General features: G+C 46.7%; 1 protein-coding gene across 1 annotated transcript in view; it reads right to left on the minus strand.

Moving 5' to 3' along the window:
- TEX11 (testis expressed 11) overlaps positions 1-2,088 on the minus strand; it is a 37,952-nt gene extending 35,864 nt beyond the window's left edge. The window contains exons 1-2 of the mRNA XM_018560696.1: positions 1,993-2,088; positions 29-109 (exon numbers count right to left, since the gene is read on the minus strand). Of these exons, the coding sequence (XP_018416198.1) occupies positions 29-109; positions 1,993-2,088 (177 nt within the window). The remainder of the gene's footprint in view (positions 1-28; positions 110-1,992) is intronic.
- Between the last annotated feature and the right edge of the window lie 13,267 nt (positions 2,089-15,355).

The following is a 15,355-nucleotide window of genomic DNA, read 5'->3' on the forward strand; positions in this document are numbered from 1 at the left end:
AAAACATATAAGTCATCAGACATCCCACCTGTTTTGGTCGCCTCAGCAACATGTCTTTGCATCTCTGAATCCTTGCCGATGCGGTGTGAAAGTCTTTCTGAGCCACGGCCTGGGTGAATGCACGCAATGGTTAAGTCTTTTGAATGTGACAGTTGCCTTTAAATATTTATTTCTTCTTACACTATGGGCCCCATTTAGAGCCACTTAAAATGCACCGGGACACCCTAAAGACAGACATGCAGCATTTCCTCCAATGCGGGGCACCACAACGCAGGGTAGTAACGTGCATTGTTATGGTAACGCAATGGAGGGGTGTGAATGGGCCTCACGCCTCATGGTTCACAGACTGAAATATATGTCCTGTTACAAAAATGCTTCTTCTTTCTACTGCAGCAGATTGTGGGGCCACTTTTAGGAGATTCGTTTCAGGAGGCTAAGCTCTCTGAAAACAACAGGAAAATGGCCCAAGAATCTCCCAAATGAGTCATTTGTAAGCAATTACAGAGACCCTGTCACCAGGCAAAAGCTCAGAACAATCAGGAATCTTAAATGTTTACTTGGTTCCTATTCACTTGCAATGTGCCTCTGAACTTGCTGGGGAATTGACACCCCAGAAAGAGTCAATTCCTTTTATATTAGGTCCCCTCCTCTTCTGGCAACGTCTACTGTCTGTGCTGGCCCAGTTCCTCTGCTCCGCCCCTTACTTCCCTGCATAACCTCTTATGTAGCTGTTAGGGAAGGTGCAAAGGGGAATTTTATAAAGTGTCACCTGAGTAATAGCAGAGTCTCTTAACATCACATCCAAGATGGTGGCGGCCAGCAGCAGTCTTGGGGCTTTTGGATGTCTACACCGGGGAGGCTTTTACAGGTAAATAGCATGCATGCAATACATTAAGGGGGTTATTCACAAAGGAGCCGAACGATCCAGCCGTAGCTTCAGCTAATCCTTCGGCTCTCTTTGGCCGCCGGAGCCCTTCGGTTCAGTCGAACTGAAGGGCTGCTGTACGGGCTATTCACTGTAGCCTGCACAGCAGCTGAAGGTGGCCGGGCGGCTCAGCCGAGCCGAAGGCATATGCTCCGGCTGGACTGAGCCGAAGTGGGGCAAACGGCTGGCTCCGCCCAGTTCTAATGACAGATCAGCGTCCCCAAATGACCTGGAGACACTGATCTGTCATTAAACAATAACAACTGGGCGGAGTCGGCTGTGAAGTCATGGCCGGCTCCGCCCAGATGTTATTCATTGGCCGGGACCTGCTAGAAGTCTAGCAGGTATCGGTCAATAGGAAACTGTTGGGCGGAGCTAGCTGCTCTGCCCAATTGTTTTTTTATTATTATTATTTTTTAAAATCTTTATTTATTTTTTAATTTTACTATTTATTTACATTTAAAAAATGTTTAAAACATTTTTTTTTTTATTCTACTATTTTCACTGATTTGCTATTCTGCTCGGTACCACGGAGGTACCGAGCAGGATAGCCGAGCCGAATGCCACTTGGCGGCATTCGGCTATTCACTCACTGCCGTTCGACCCCTATGTAAATAGGGGGAACGGCAGCGAGTGAACTGCCGGAGTTTTGGCTCAGCTGATCCAGATGTTGGATCGGCTGAGTCGAAGTCCTTCTGCACTGCGGCTGCAGCCGATGGCAGCCGATGTACGGCTGAAGTCAGCCGCACTGAGCCGAAGAGAATAGCGGTCCGTAGTTCGGCTGACTTCACTTCGGCTGGGTTATTCACTCGGCTGCCTTCGGCAGCTTTGTGAATAACCCCCCTAAATGCACATATAATCTTATGGGAAGATGGCGGTTGACACGAATGGTCTTTTGACAGGGTCTCTTTAAAGATCAACTCCTGCTTCCATTCAAGTCTATGGCGGTTATATTTAAGAATGTCATTAGCGTGTTGATTGGGTGGGTGGTGGTTGGGTGTGGGGGCACCTAGGGAAGGCAATATATATTCAGACTAGACTTCAGATTTACAATGAATGGGACTTACAGCCTCGGCCTGATATGTCAGCAGTTTAAAGAGTTCCCCCTCCACGCGGTCTTTGTACAAGTTCACATCTGTCTTCTGATGGCTTCTCTGAGTCATCATGGAATAAAGCTTCTCTAGACTCTGGTAGAGACATGATGGAAAGGCTCAGCATGATGAGTAATCGGCAGGCTCCAGTCTGATCAGCTATCGTGTTTAACTTACATTCAAGGAAGTTTCCAGTAATCCAGACGCACGTTCTGGCCTTCCAACATCTATCCAACCCTTTCCAGTCTTCATGGCCATCTGAAGGAAAAAGTGATCCTGAATATTTCTAATGATAGGAGATCGTGACCTTCAGGGTACAGAACCACGGGGCAGGGGTCATGGAACTGAGCAAAAAGCTCATAGAAGGATTGCACGGCCCCTAGTGGTTGGTTACATTCAGCTAGGACATGCTCTGTAATGTTGAAGGCCTCATCCAAGGGTCTACCTTCAATTGTAATGCGTGTCGGGAAGATCCCTCTGTATCTCATCAGGTCTCCCTAATCCAGTCACTATGGAATGTGTCAAGGTAGATGATGCTTGGCCCAGAACATGATGGGAGGTGTCCCCGCCCACCGCAATTTGGATAGCAGCAACTGGCTGTGGGTTTGGAACTTGTTTTAATTTAACAAAATGTAATGAAAAACGCGTTTTGCTAAATGAAATGTCTAATATTTCTTCTTTTTTGAAATGTGTAGTCGCGAGGTGCGCTCTTACCAGAATTTTCCTTTCCAAGCTCGCCTCCGATGGGTCGGGGCCTTCACACCAGCAAAGAAGGGTAAAGGACATATGACGTACTGCAATGTAAAGGAATGAGCTTTCAGAAATCACACGATGATATATAAACTGAAGTACAAATCCATAACTATGTCAGGGTAGAGCCCCGGGGCCATGCTAAAAAAAATATGAAACTGAATTCTGCGTTTAAAAGTCAAAATTCTGTGTTTGGAAGTCAGAATTCTGAGGTTCAAACTCAGAATTTTAAAAACAGAATTCTGAGATTAAAAGTCAGAATTCTGACTTTTAATCTCAGAATTCTGACTTTCAAACACAGAATTCTGACTTTTAAACTCAGAATTTTGACTTTTAAACTCAAAATTCTGACTTTTGATCTCAGAATTCTGACTTTTAAACACAGAATTCTGACTTTCAACTTTTCAACATTGAGGAACCTGGCCTTGGGGCAGCAGAGAGAGTAAATTCTGGCCTGGGTGCCGCACCACTAAGGGACAGTGCCCCTTTAGTTAGGTTATGCCCAATTCAGACCCATCAGCGCGGACCTGCAGTTACAGGAAGCACAGCCAATGGCTGCTGTCACATGTAAACAAAGAGCCGGTGCAGGGAAAGTTACGCTGCTCACTTCCTTTGCTGGGCTCTGACTAATGACTCATGTGAGGCAGAGCCTGGCAGAGGAAGTGAGCATTGTACGCATTCCTATGGCCCTGGCTGCTAGTTTACATCGGCTGAGCTGTCTGTCCCTGCAATCACTTGGGGTCTGCGCTGAGGGGAGGTCATTCTGTACCCTGTGCTGTACATTTCTAGTTCTGCACCAACCTTTAGACCGCCAGCAGCTCTAGTGTGTGTGCGTGTGTCTCTGGGTGTGCTAGAACTGGGTCAGATGTTTGGACAAAGGTGCAATTTTAGGGTTTGCCATAGGCACTTATTACCATAGATACACCCCTGGTAGTGCCTACGTCATTTTGAGGTTTGAGCCAGTACTGAGGGTGACAATGCTGAGGATAATTCCACATCTCTGTTACAGCGTTGTCACCCATGTACGGGAAGAGCCCCCAACATGCTGTCACAGCTTAAACTGACATGAGTTGCATTATTGTTCTTGTCATTTACCAGATCGGTTTGATTGTTCCTTTCACCAAGTCCTTGTTAAAGTTTACTGAGTGAGTCCTGATGAAAGGAAGGGGGGGGTCTTGCTTGACCCTTAATCGTGTTGGACATATTATGTGCTCGTATGAAGAACAATTAAAGGGATTTGGGCTCTTTCACCATTTGTTTCTAGTAACCAGATACAAAGTGTCCTATTTACCCAGAGCCTTCTCCATCTCAGTAATGGTATGTTCTGCCCTCTTGGCGACTCCCCAGTTCCACAGGTTGATGGCGCATTCTTCCACCTACAGAGTAAAGACGATGGTAATTGGAGGAGAGGGACCCGTGTGACCTTACAATGTAAAAATTCATAGAGACAACATACATTGTAACATATATGATGACAGAACATACTCCTTCTGCTCGCTATTATTCTACAATCTTCTGTCAACTACAATGCTACAAACAGCTCTCGGTTTGTATCAGCGGAGGTCCTCCAGACTGAGTAAGACTGTGTTAGGCATACTAATTTCAGTGCTGGCCGGGACGACCAGAGGCTCTGAGGGTAATAAATCTACTTTTATTAAACCAGCTAAACAAATGCCAGCCAGGAACGAGGTTCTGTGACCAGAGATGACCATTCTGAAGTCTCCTCCTGTACATCTAACATTCTGTATTGGAAAGGTCATGGGGGGAGGGGTATGGGGTCAGGGTCAGCGGCTTCTCCATTTCTTAATGCATTGATGGATTTGTGTTATCTTTGCATGCACCCAAATATGTATGTGTAAATGGCTTCACTAACGGAGCCCCATTCCACCACCGGGCCCCATAGCAGCAGAGTGGTCTGCTACAGCTTTTGTTATATGACTGGTTGGGATAAAAATGGAAGGACCAAAGGGTGAGGGATCACTGGGCTTCAGGTCTGAACACCGCATATAAAAACAGCAGCCCAGCAACGACCTATAATGGATTACTTTTCTATGTATGTTGTACAGTTTTATTATCACCAGGGCCGTCCCTACCCTATATGATGGTGGTGGTGGGGGCTTTGGGTGCTGCTATCAGTGCTTGCCCGAGGGTGCTGCTGATTGTGCTGGGTGGGGGGCTGGGGTGCTTTGCGACAGATGAGGATCTTCCAAAGAAATTCAAACTTTATTCCTTTTGCATCTATACAAATAACAACCTCTGATCCATTTCTGCATTACCCGGCCTTAGTCATAGGGAGCCGTTGTTACAGCAGCATCGTCAAGCGGTGAGGAGAGAGAGAGCTGCTGGCTGTCAGATCCTGGCCGAGCGGCTCTCTCTCTCTCATCATCGCTCGGCCATCCTAAAGTGACAGCGGCTCCCTCCTCCGCCCCCCCTCGCGGCTGCAGCGCTTCACTTCTCCTTGGATCCCCGCTAGGGTTGCCACCTGTCCCGGATTGACCTGGACAGTCCTGGTTTTGAGTCCTGTATGTGCTGTATCGAGGTTTCAGGCCAGCTGAAGCCCAGACGCAGCACATACAGGACTCAAAACCAGGACTGTCCAGGTGAATCCGGGACAGGTGGCAACCCTAATCCCCGCTACCTCTGTCCATACAGAGCAGCGGGTTTCCAGAGGAAAAGCTGCAGGCTGTGCCACCCCATTTCTCAGCGCTATGCTGAGCCCTGACTGCACCCCCCTCCCCCAGCACCTACACCCAAGGCGAGAGCCTCAGTCGCCTCATCCTCACTATGGCCCTGATCACTGGGGACTATTATATAATGAAAGCTGCAGATCTAGAAATGACAATAAGGTGTTAATCTTCTATGAGAGGTCAGTGGTTGGCTTTATATCAGAGCAGACTGCTGACAGAGATGCTCATAAATGTTCCACAAGAGCAGACACATTGAGGTGTGAGTCAGCGCCCCTCAGTATGTGCTGATTATATAAAACACGAGGCACCACCCTGGTATTGGGTGGGGGGGTGGGGGGGTGCTGCGTCCTCTGTTTGGGAAATTACCTCCTTGTTGTATATGAGCACGCTGAGCGTAGTGTGAAAGGGGCATGCCGAAGCTTGCCATTATCATGAACCTTTTATTCTCCATGATCATCATAGACATGGAGGAATATCAAAACGTTCCCAACAATCCTCCTCCAGACGCTTCATCCTCCATACCTCGTATTGTGTGAGCTGTCTGTTTTCCAGGTCAGGACAGGAAGTGACGGGAAATCTCCCCAGCGGGGAAACAGACAAAAACTTCAGTAGTCAGGGAAAGAGTTCAAATCTTCAACATAGTTTTATTGCCTGAATCTTTCTCATGGGATTCGTCCCGCACCGGAGATGTTGTCTCATCCGAGGTCCAAGTGGCAGCCTGTCCGAGCATGCCGCAAAGGATGATGGGCCGGTGGCCCTAGCAGCCACCGGGCTACTATACTGCAAGATGCCACCAGGTTGTGGCCCTCAGGATCACCCCACCAAGGGTAGGCAGGAACGGATAGGTTAAAGTGAGGAGACAGAATGGCAGCAAGCGGAGTTGTCGGGTTCAGGTGGAGGTTGAGGCAGGTAGCAGACAAGGATAGTCACTTTTGCAGGCAGAGGTCAAAGCAGGCAGCAGGAAAGCACAGTCAGTTTTAAGGCAGAGGTCACCACAGACAGCTGGCAAGTATAGTCAGTTTGCAGGCAGAGGGAGGCAGCAGACAAGGATGGTCAGTTTGCAAGCAGAGGGTAGGGCAGACAAGGACGGTCAGTTTGCAGGCAGGGGTAGAGGCAGGCAGAGGGTAAGACAGACAAGGATGGTCAGTTTGCAGGCAGGGGGAGAGGCAGGCAGAGGGTAGGACAGACAAGGACGGCCAGTTTGCAGGCAGGGGGAGAGGCAGGCAGAGAGTAGGGCAGACAAGGACGGTCAGTTTGCAGGCAGGGGGAGAGGCAGGCAGAGAGTAGGGCAGACAAGGACGGTCAGTTTGCAGGCAGAGGGTAGGGCAGACAAGGATGGCCAGTTTGCAAGCAGAGGGAGAGGCAGGCAGAGGGTAAGACAGACAAGGATGGTCAGTTTGCAGGCAGGGGGAGAGGCAGGCAGAGGGTAGGACAGACAAGGACGGCCAGTTTGCAGGCAGGGGGAGAGGCAGGCAGAGAGTAGGGCAGACAAGGACGGTCAGTTTGCAGGCAGAGGGAGAGGCAGGCAGAGAGTAGGGCAGACAAGGACGGGCAGTTTGCAGGCAGGGGGAGAGGCAGGCAGAGGGTAGGGCAGACAAGGACGGCCAGTTTGCAGGCAGGGGGAGAGGCAGGCAGAGAGTAGGGCAGACAAGGACGGTCAGTTTGCAGGCAGGGGGAGAGGCAGGCAGAGGGTAGGGCAGACAAGGACGGTCAGTTTGCAGGCAGGGGGAGAGGCAGGCAGAGGGTAGGGCAGACAAGGACGGTCAGTTTGCAGGCAGAGGGAGAGGCAGGCAGAGGGTAGGGCAGACAAGGACGGTCAGTTTGCAGGCAGAGGGAGAGGCAGGCAGAGGGTAGGGCAGACAAGGACGGTCAGTTTGCAGGCAGAGGTCAAGGCAGGCAGTGGACAAATATAGTCAGGAATGGGCAGAGTCAGAACAGGAGACACAGGCAGAGCCAGGCAATCCAGGTCAGCAACAGAAAAGGTAGACGTCAGGCTACGCACTCTCACAAGAAGTCACAGCACTGGTCATCACAGGGGAAGGATGTGTCCTCGCCACATGCGCACAGCGCTATGCATAGGGACTCACGCCAAAGTGCGCATGCCCTCAACCAACCATGTACACTCTCACATGTGCAACCAACAGCGGACAAAAGGCTGCGACCAGTGATGTGCACAAAATGCTCCATGGAGACAGGTCACCCCCCCAGGTACTGCAGCAAACTTCCTGTCCCAGTGACACCCGCACTCCTTATTTCATGTAAGGTCATCAGAGTGTCAGAAAGTGAGGGGAAGAGCTCTCACACATAAATTAAAACCAGAGAAAAGATGAACCCATTCTATCCAAAAAACCTGAAAATTGCAGAACTTGTCTGAGGCCAGACACACAGAGGTGGAGTCCTCCCAGAAATGTCCTCAGCGCTGTACAAACCTTGGGATTTGGAGGACCCCGGCCTTCACCCTCTTCTAGACCCTTCACTTCATTGTATAGCTGCTCCAGGACAACGCCGACCTCCCCCACACCCGGCTGGTGTACCAGGTCTTCAATTGACTCTTTAATTACAAAAATATACAAAAAAAAGTCCAGATCACCATTTTCATTCATCTGCTTTGTGACATTCTGGCAAATATTTGTGAGTGACAATTCCTATTTCTGAAAACTTTATCATAAACTTTACCCGAAATCTACCAACGGGGACACCTGCTTTGGTGAGAACTGTCTAAAAGGGGATTCCTCTCACTTTGTAGAGATTTTCTCTTTACTTCCTGTTGTGTCTACAGGACAGGAAGTATAGGGGAATCTCCTCAATGGAAAACCATTCCCAACTTTGTTCCACCCCCCACACACACACACGAAAAAAAGTTTTGGTTTTAGATAAACTTCAAATAATTTTAGTATAAGACCCCAACCCGTAATGACCCCCCAACGTAATGATCTGTTTTTTTCGTGTTTTGTTACCTATTAATCCTGCAAATTGAGACTCCATCGCCACTGAAAACATTCTTGAAGTAAACCTGTTAAAATAAAATGTATTGATCTGTTATCAGAGGCACAGAGGTGAGTGATAACATATACTGACATGGAACCTTCCATTCCCTCCATTTAACAGAGTCCCCTTCCCGCCATTTTTACCTCAGAAAACTGTCTGGCGTTGTCACCTTCCTGCCATTTTACCTCAGAAAACTGTCTGGCGTTGGCATCTTTCCGACATTTTGCCACAGAAAACTGTCCGGCGTTATCACCTTCCTGCCATTTCACCACATAAAACTGTCTGGCGTTGTCACCTTCCCTCCACTTTACCTCAGAAAACTGTCTGGCGTTGTCACCTTCCCTCCATTCTACCACTGAAAACTGTTGTAACCTTCCCGCCATTTCACCACAGAAAACTGTCTGGCGTTGTCACCTTCCTGCCATTTTCCCTCAGAAAACTGTCTGGCGTTATCACCTTCCCTCCACTTTACCTCAGAAAACTGTCTGGTGTTGTCACCTTCCCGCTATTTCACCACAGAAAACTGTCTGGTGTTGTCACCTTCCTACCATTTTACCTCAGAAAACTGTCCAGCGTTGTCACCTTCCCTCCATTCTACCACAGAAAACTGTCTGGTGTTGTCACCTTCCCACCATTTCACCACAGAAAACTGTCTGGTGTTGTCACCTTCCTACCATTTTACCTCAGAAAACTGTCCAGCGTTGTAACCTTCCCGCTAATTACCTCAGAAAACTGTCTGGCGTTGTCACCTTCCCTCCATTCTACCACAGAAAACTGTCTGGCGTTATCACCTTCCCTCTATTCTACCACAGAAAACTGTCTGGTGTTGTAACCTTCCCGCCATTTCACCACAGAAAACTGTCTGGCATTGTCACCTACCCGCCATTTTACCTCAGAAAACTGTCTGGCATTGTCACTTTCCCGCAAATTACCTCAGAAAACTGTCTGGTGTTGTCACCTTCCTACCATTTTACCTCAGAAAACTGTCCAGCGTTGTCACCTACCCGCCACTTTACCTCAGAAAACTGTCTGGCGTTGTCACCTTCCCACCATTTTACCTCAGAAACCTGTCCGGCGTTGTCACCTTCCCTCCACTGTATCTCAAAAAACTGCCCAGCAGGGTTGCCACCTGTCCAGGATTGCCCCTGACAGTCCAGGTTTTGAATGCTGTGCCGGGTTTTATAGCAGCAAGAACCCGGACAGGGGAAACCAAAATTAAGATAGGGGCTACTGGCCCCCCACTGAAAATAGTCTCCACTATATTTACATATGAATGGGCGGTGCTATTTACATATGAATAAGCTTGCGACTGGTTTTCCGCGCGTCGCTAGAGTGTTCGGGTTTCGTTTGAAGAAAAGGTGGCAACCCTACTGCCCAGCGTTGTCAGCTTCCCACTATATTACCACAGAAAACTGCCCGACGTTGTCACCTTCCATCTATTTTACCACAGAAAACTGTCCACTGTTGTCACCTTCCTGCCTCTCATGTACATAGACCTCCCTCTCTATATATGAGATTTAATGATGGATATTGCTGGGGACGGACTCGGGTCTCCCTTCCCAAGCTAGTCATGTGACATTCCTGGTATCTATTGATCTGTGTATTATGATTGCTCTTGGGGTCACCATGGGGTCCTGAGCAGATGAAGACATCAAACGTTACCGAATTGTCTTTGCCATGCATGTACCTTATACAAACAGCCCGGCCCCCGCTCCGCTTTCTCAATGGCTGCTGGGTTCACAATGATCAAGTGACTATTACAAGTGGGACCCCAGACACGGGCGGGGCCCCTAGAGTCACCACAGAAAGTCAAATCCCCACCAGATGGATAACACGCAGATTATGTCACTTCTCTGTGTGTGTAATTATCTGCCCAGGGCACAGGTGTGTCAAGTGACCATAGCCGGTATTGTATGTACAGGGGACACCGGACAGGTGTGTCATTGACCATAACCGGTATTGTATGTGCCGAGGACAGGTGTGTCATGTGACCATATCCGGTATTGTATGTGCAGAGGACAGGTGTGTCATGTGACCATATCCGGTATTGTATGTAAAGGAAAGGGGACAGGTGTGTCATGTTATCATAGCCGGTGTTGTATGTACAGGGGACAGGTGTGTCATGTGACCATAGCCAGTGTTGTATGTACAGCGGACAGGTGTGTCATGTGACCACAGTGACCATAGGCGGTATTGTATGTACAGGGGACAGGTGTGTCATGTGACCATATCAGGACTACCCCCCGCTGGCAGGATGTCGGGATTCAGCAGACTTCCTCCACCCACCCTCAGCTGTTTCCCAAGTATATATGAAGAAGAAGATGTAGAATTGTATAACCATGTGCTCAAATGTATCCACATACAATCATTTCCCATCATCAGTGACATGCAATGTGTATAGACCCAATCATGTCTTTCTTCAATACTTCCTGTTATAGGGTGACAATGCTCTGTCCTTGTTCAGGCACATCCTTTTATAAGGTGACAACGCTTTGTCCCTGTCTCTCTATTCTCCTTCTGTGCTGACACCCTGTCATCCAGGCTTCTGATAGAGACTACAAGTGGCCATTTCAGCACACATTACACAGACATGGTCTACTGTTGTCACCATCAGGAAACCCGCCCTGAGAAATGCCATGCAGCCATCACTGGAGTGCATGTAGACAGGAAGTGGCTGCAAAGAGGCTGCAGGAGATCAGCATCATTGCGATATAACAAAGGAGGAAACAAGGATTTGATTACAATGACAATAGTTTATCACGCACACAACACGTGTCACCTGTTCATAGTTTCCATAACTTTATTCAGACGGTAATAACAGACTGCCGATCACCGAACATTCATTTCTCATAAAGTAATTCTGTATATGTGACCTGAGCACAGGACGTCATCCATCCCCCCGCTCGCTGGCTCCTCCCCCTGCTGCAAAACCTGATTTGGGAGTTTATTAGGAGGATACAATGTTTCTGAATGCTGTAGATTTAGGAATAGGGGATACAATGTTTCTGAAGGCTGGAGATTTAGGAATAGGGGGATGCAATGTTTCTGAAGACTGTAGATTTAGGAATAGGGGATACAATGTTTCTGAAGGCTGGAGATTTAGGAATAGGGGGATGCAATGTTTCTGAAGACTGTAGATTTAGGAATAGGGGATACAATGTTTCTGAAGGCTGGAGATTTAGGAATAGGGGGATGCAATGTTTCTGAAGACTGTAGATTTAGGAATAGGGGATACAATGTTTCTGAAGGCTGGAGATTTAGGAATAGGGGGATGCAATGTTTCTGAAGACTGTAGATTTAGGAATAGGGGATACAATGTTTCTGAAGGCTGGAGATTTAGGAATAGGGGGATGCAATGTTTCTGAAGACTGTAGATTTAGGAATAGGGGATACAATGTTTCTGAAGGCTGGAGATTTAGGAATAGGGGGATGCAATGTTTCTGAAGACTGTAGATTTAGGAATAGGGGATACAATGTTTCTGAAGGCTGGAGATTTAGGAATAGGGGGATGCAATGTTTCTGAAGACTGTAGATTTAGGAATAGGGGATACAATGTTTCTGAAGGCTGGAGATTTAGGAATAGGGGGATGCAATGTTTCTGAAGACTGTAGATTTAGGAATAGGGGATACAATGTTTCTGAAGGCTGGAGATTTAGGAATAGGGGGATGCAATGTTTCTGAAGACTGTAGATTTAGGAATAGGGGATACAATGTTTCTGAAGGCTGGAGATTTAGGAATAGGGGGATGCAATGTTTCTGAAGACTGTAGATTTAGGAATAGGGGATACAATGTTTCTGAAGGCTGGAGATTTAGGAATAGGGGGATGCAATGTTTCTGAAGACTGTAGATTTAGGAATAGGGGATACAATGTTTCTGAAGGCTGGAGATTTAGGAATAGGGGGATGCAATGTTTCTGAAGACTGTAGATTTAGGAATAGGGGATACAATGTTTCTGAAGGCTGGAGATTTAGGAATAGGGGGATGCAATGTTTCTGAAGACTGTAGATTTAGGAATAGGGGATACAATGTTTCTGAAGGCTGGAGATTTAGGAATAGGGGGATGCAATGTTTCTGAAGACTGTAGATTTAGGAATAGGGGATACAATGTTTCTGAAGGCTGGAGATTTAGGAATAGGGGGATGCAATGTTTCTGAAGACTGTAGATTTAGGAATAGGGGATACAATGTTTCTGAAGGCTGGAGATTTAGGAATAGGGGGATGCAATGTTTCTGAAGACTGTAGATTTAGGAATAGGGGATACAATGTTTCTGAAGGCTGGAGATTTAGGAATAGGGGGATGCAATGTTTCTGAAGACTGTAGATTTAGGAATAGGGGATACAATGTTTCTGAAGGCTGGAGATTTAGGAATAGGGGGATGCAATGTTTCTGAAGACTGTAGATTTAGGAATAGGGGATACAATGTTTCTGAAGGCTGGAGATTTAGGAATAGGGGGATGCAATGTTTCTGAAGACTGTAGATTTAGGAATAGGGGATACAATGTTTCTGAAGGCTGGAGATTTAGGAATAGGGGGATGCAATGTTTCTGAAGACTGTAGATTTAGGAATAGGGGATACAATGTTTCTGAAGGCTGGAGATTTAGGAATAGGGGGATGCAATGTTTCTGAAGACTGTAGATTTAGGAATAGGGGATACAATGTTTCTGAAGGCTGGAGATTTAGGAATAGGGGGATGCAATGTTTCTGAAGACTGTAGATTTAGGAATAGGGGATACAATGTTTCTGAAGGCTGGAGATTTAGGAATAGGGGGATGCAATGTTTCTGAAGACTGTAGATTTAGGAATAGGGGGATACAATGTTTCTGAAGGCTGTAGATTTAGGAATAGGGGGAGACAATGTTTCTGAAGGCTGTAGATTTAGGAATAGGGGGATACAATGTTTCTGAAGGCTGTAGATTTAGGAATAGGGGGACACAATGTTTCTGAAGGCTGTAGATTTAGGAATAGGGGGATACAATGTTTCTGAATGCTGTAGATTTAGGAATAGGGGGATACAATGTTTCTTAAGACTGTAGATTTAAGAATTGGGGGATACAATGTTTCTGAATGCTGTAGATTTAGGAATAGGGGGAGACAATGTTTCTGAAGACTGTAGATTTAGGAATAGGGGGATACAATGTTTCTTAAGACTGTAGATTTAAGAATTGGGGATACAATGTTTCTGAAGACAGTGGATTTAGAAATAGGGGGATGTAATGTTTCTGAATGCTGTAGATTTAGGAATAGGGGGATACAATGTTTCTTAAGACTGTAGATTTAGGAATAGGGGGATACAATGTTTCTGAATGCTGTAGATTTAGGAATTAGGGGATACAATGTTTCTTAAGACTGTAGATGTAGGTATAGGGGGAGACAATGTTTCTGAAGACTGTAGATTTAGGAATAGGGGGATACGATGTTTCTGAATGCTGTAGATTTAGGAATAGGGGGATACAATGTTTCTTAAGACTGTAGATGTAGGTATAGGGGGAGACAATGTTTCTGAAGACTGTAGATTTAGGAATAGGGGGATACAATGTTTCTGAATGCTGTAGATTTAGGAATAGGGGATACAATGTTTCTGAATGCTGTAGATTTAGGAATAGGGGGATACAATGTTTCTTAAGACTGTAGATTTAGGAATAGGGGGATACAATGTTTCTGAATGCTGTAGATTTAGGAATAGGGGGATACAATGTTTCTTAAGACTGTAGATGTAGGTATAGGGGGAGACAATGTTTCTGAAGACTGTAGATTTAGGAATAGGGGGATACATTGATGTTGCTTTTCATTAACATGCTGGAAAAGAGAACCAGGAATAGAGGTGACGGCAGCAGCTATTGGAATACGCGGCAGTTTTGTGTAATTGCTTTTGGGATTTTGTTCGGCAGATATGATGCATATAACAGAACATTTATCCCAATGGAGCTTTCAGCACATTGCTCAGGTTCTTCTACTGATTTAAGACCTTATCTCCTCCACTCTCCCCTCCCCCCCTTCCCCTGAAGGAAAGGACAGAGGTCAGACAGAAGACTGAAGGGAAGGACGGAGGTCAGATAGAAGACTGAAGGGAAGGACGGAGGTCAGATAGAAGACTGAAGGGAAGGACGGAGGTCAGATAGAAGACTGAAGGGAAGGACGGAGGTCACATTTAAACATTCTTTAGGATAGGAAGGCACCACTATACTCGGGCTTGTGAGATCCAGTCTATTAGACAACCCCAATGTATGCTCATGGTCAAATCAATGAGATCCGGCCATCCAGATCATGGGATGGGGGGACGGGGGGGACGCGGGGGTTAATTGACAATAAATACACACATTCTGCTGTGCTCGTTGTATAATTTGATGCTCTCTCAAACCCAATGTATATTTCTGTATATGTGTAGGCAGATATATCATTATTTATGTAAACGTACCTAGTACTGGTAAAGTGTAGCTAGATCTAAAATCAGAATGTCATATATTAATGCACCCCACCCCCACCCCCCATACAATTCAGGCCATAGATGTGGCGGCTGCATTAATATTCAGGCTTTATTCTTTTCTTTTCAGGTGATCCTGCCAGTGACAGAGGGTGACAACGCTCACCCTTCCACTGTATCTATGGAAGGAGCCAGGGTTGTCATCCAGGCTGGACTTTGTTCACCTCTATGACATGGTGGATGGAGAGATTAGTAGTGTTTCAGAAGGAAGACAAAACTTCTGCTCACAGGAAATGACAAGGACATGGCATTTCTGGCAGGATCAACAGGTATTTTTCTGTATTTGCTAAAACATTAAAGCTAATGCGGCCACCACATGTCAGGACTAGGAGGTATTGGGGGGAGGAGGGGTGCAGACACATCTAAGGACTGGAAGGTATTGGGATTGTGGGAGTGGGTAGGCATTGGCATAGATACATCATAGGACTGG

This window comes from Nanorana parkeri, unplaced genomic scaffold, assembly GCF_000935625.1.
Source record: "Nanorana parkeri isolate BGI_ZX_2015 unplaced genomic scaffold, ASM93562v1 scaffold475, whole genome shotgun sequence".
Classification (NCBI taxonomy): Eukaryota; Metazoa; Chordata; class Amphibia; order Anura; family Dicroglossidae; genus Nanorana; species Nanorana parkeri.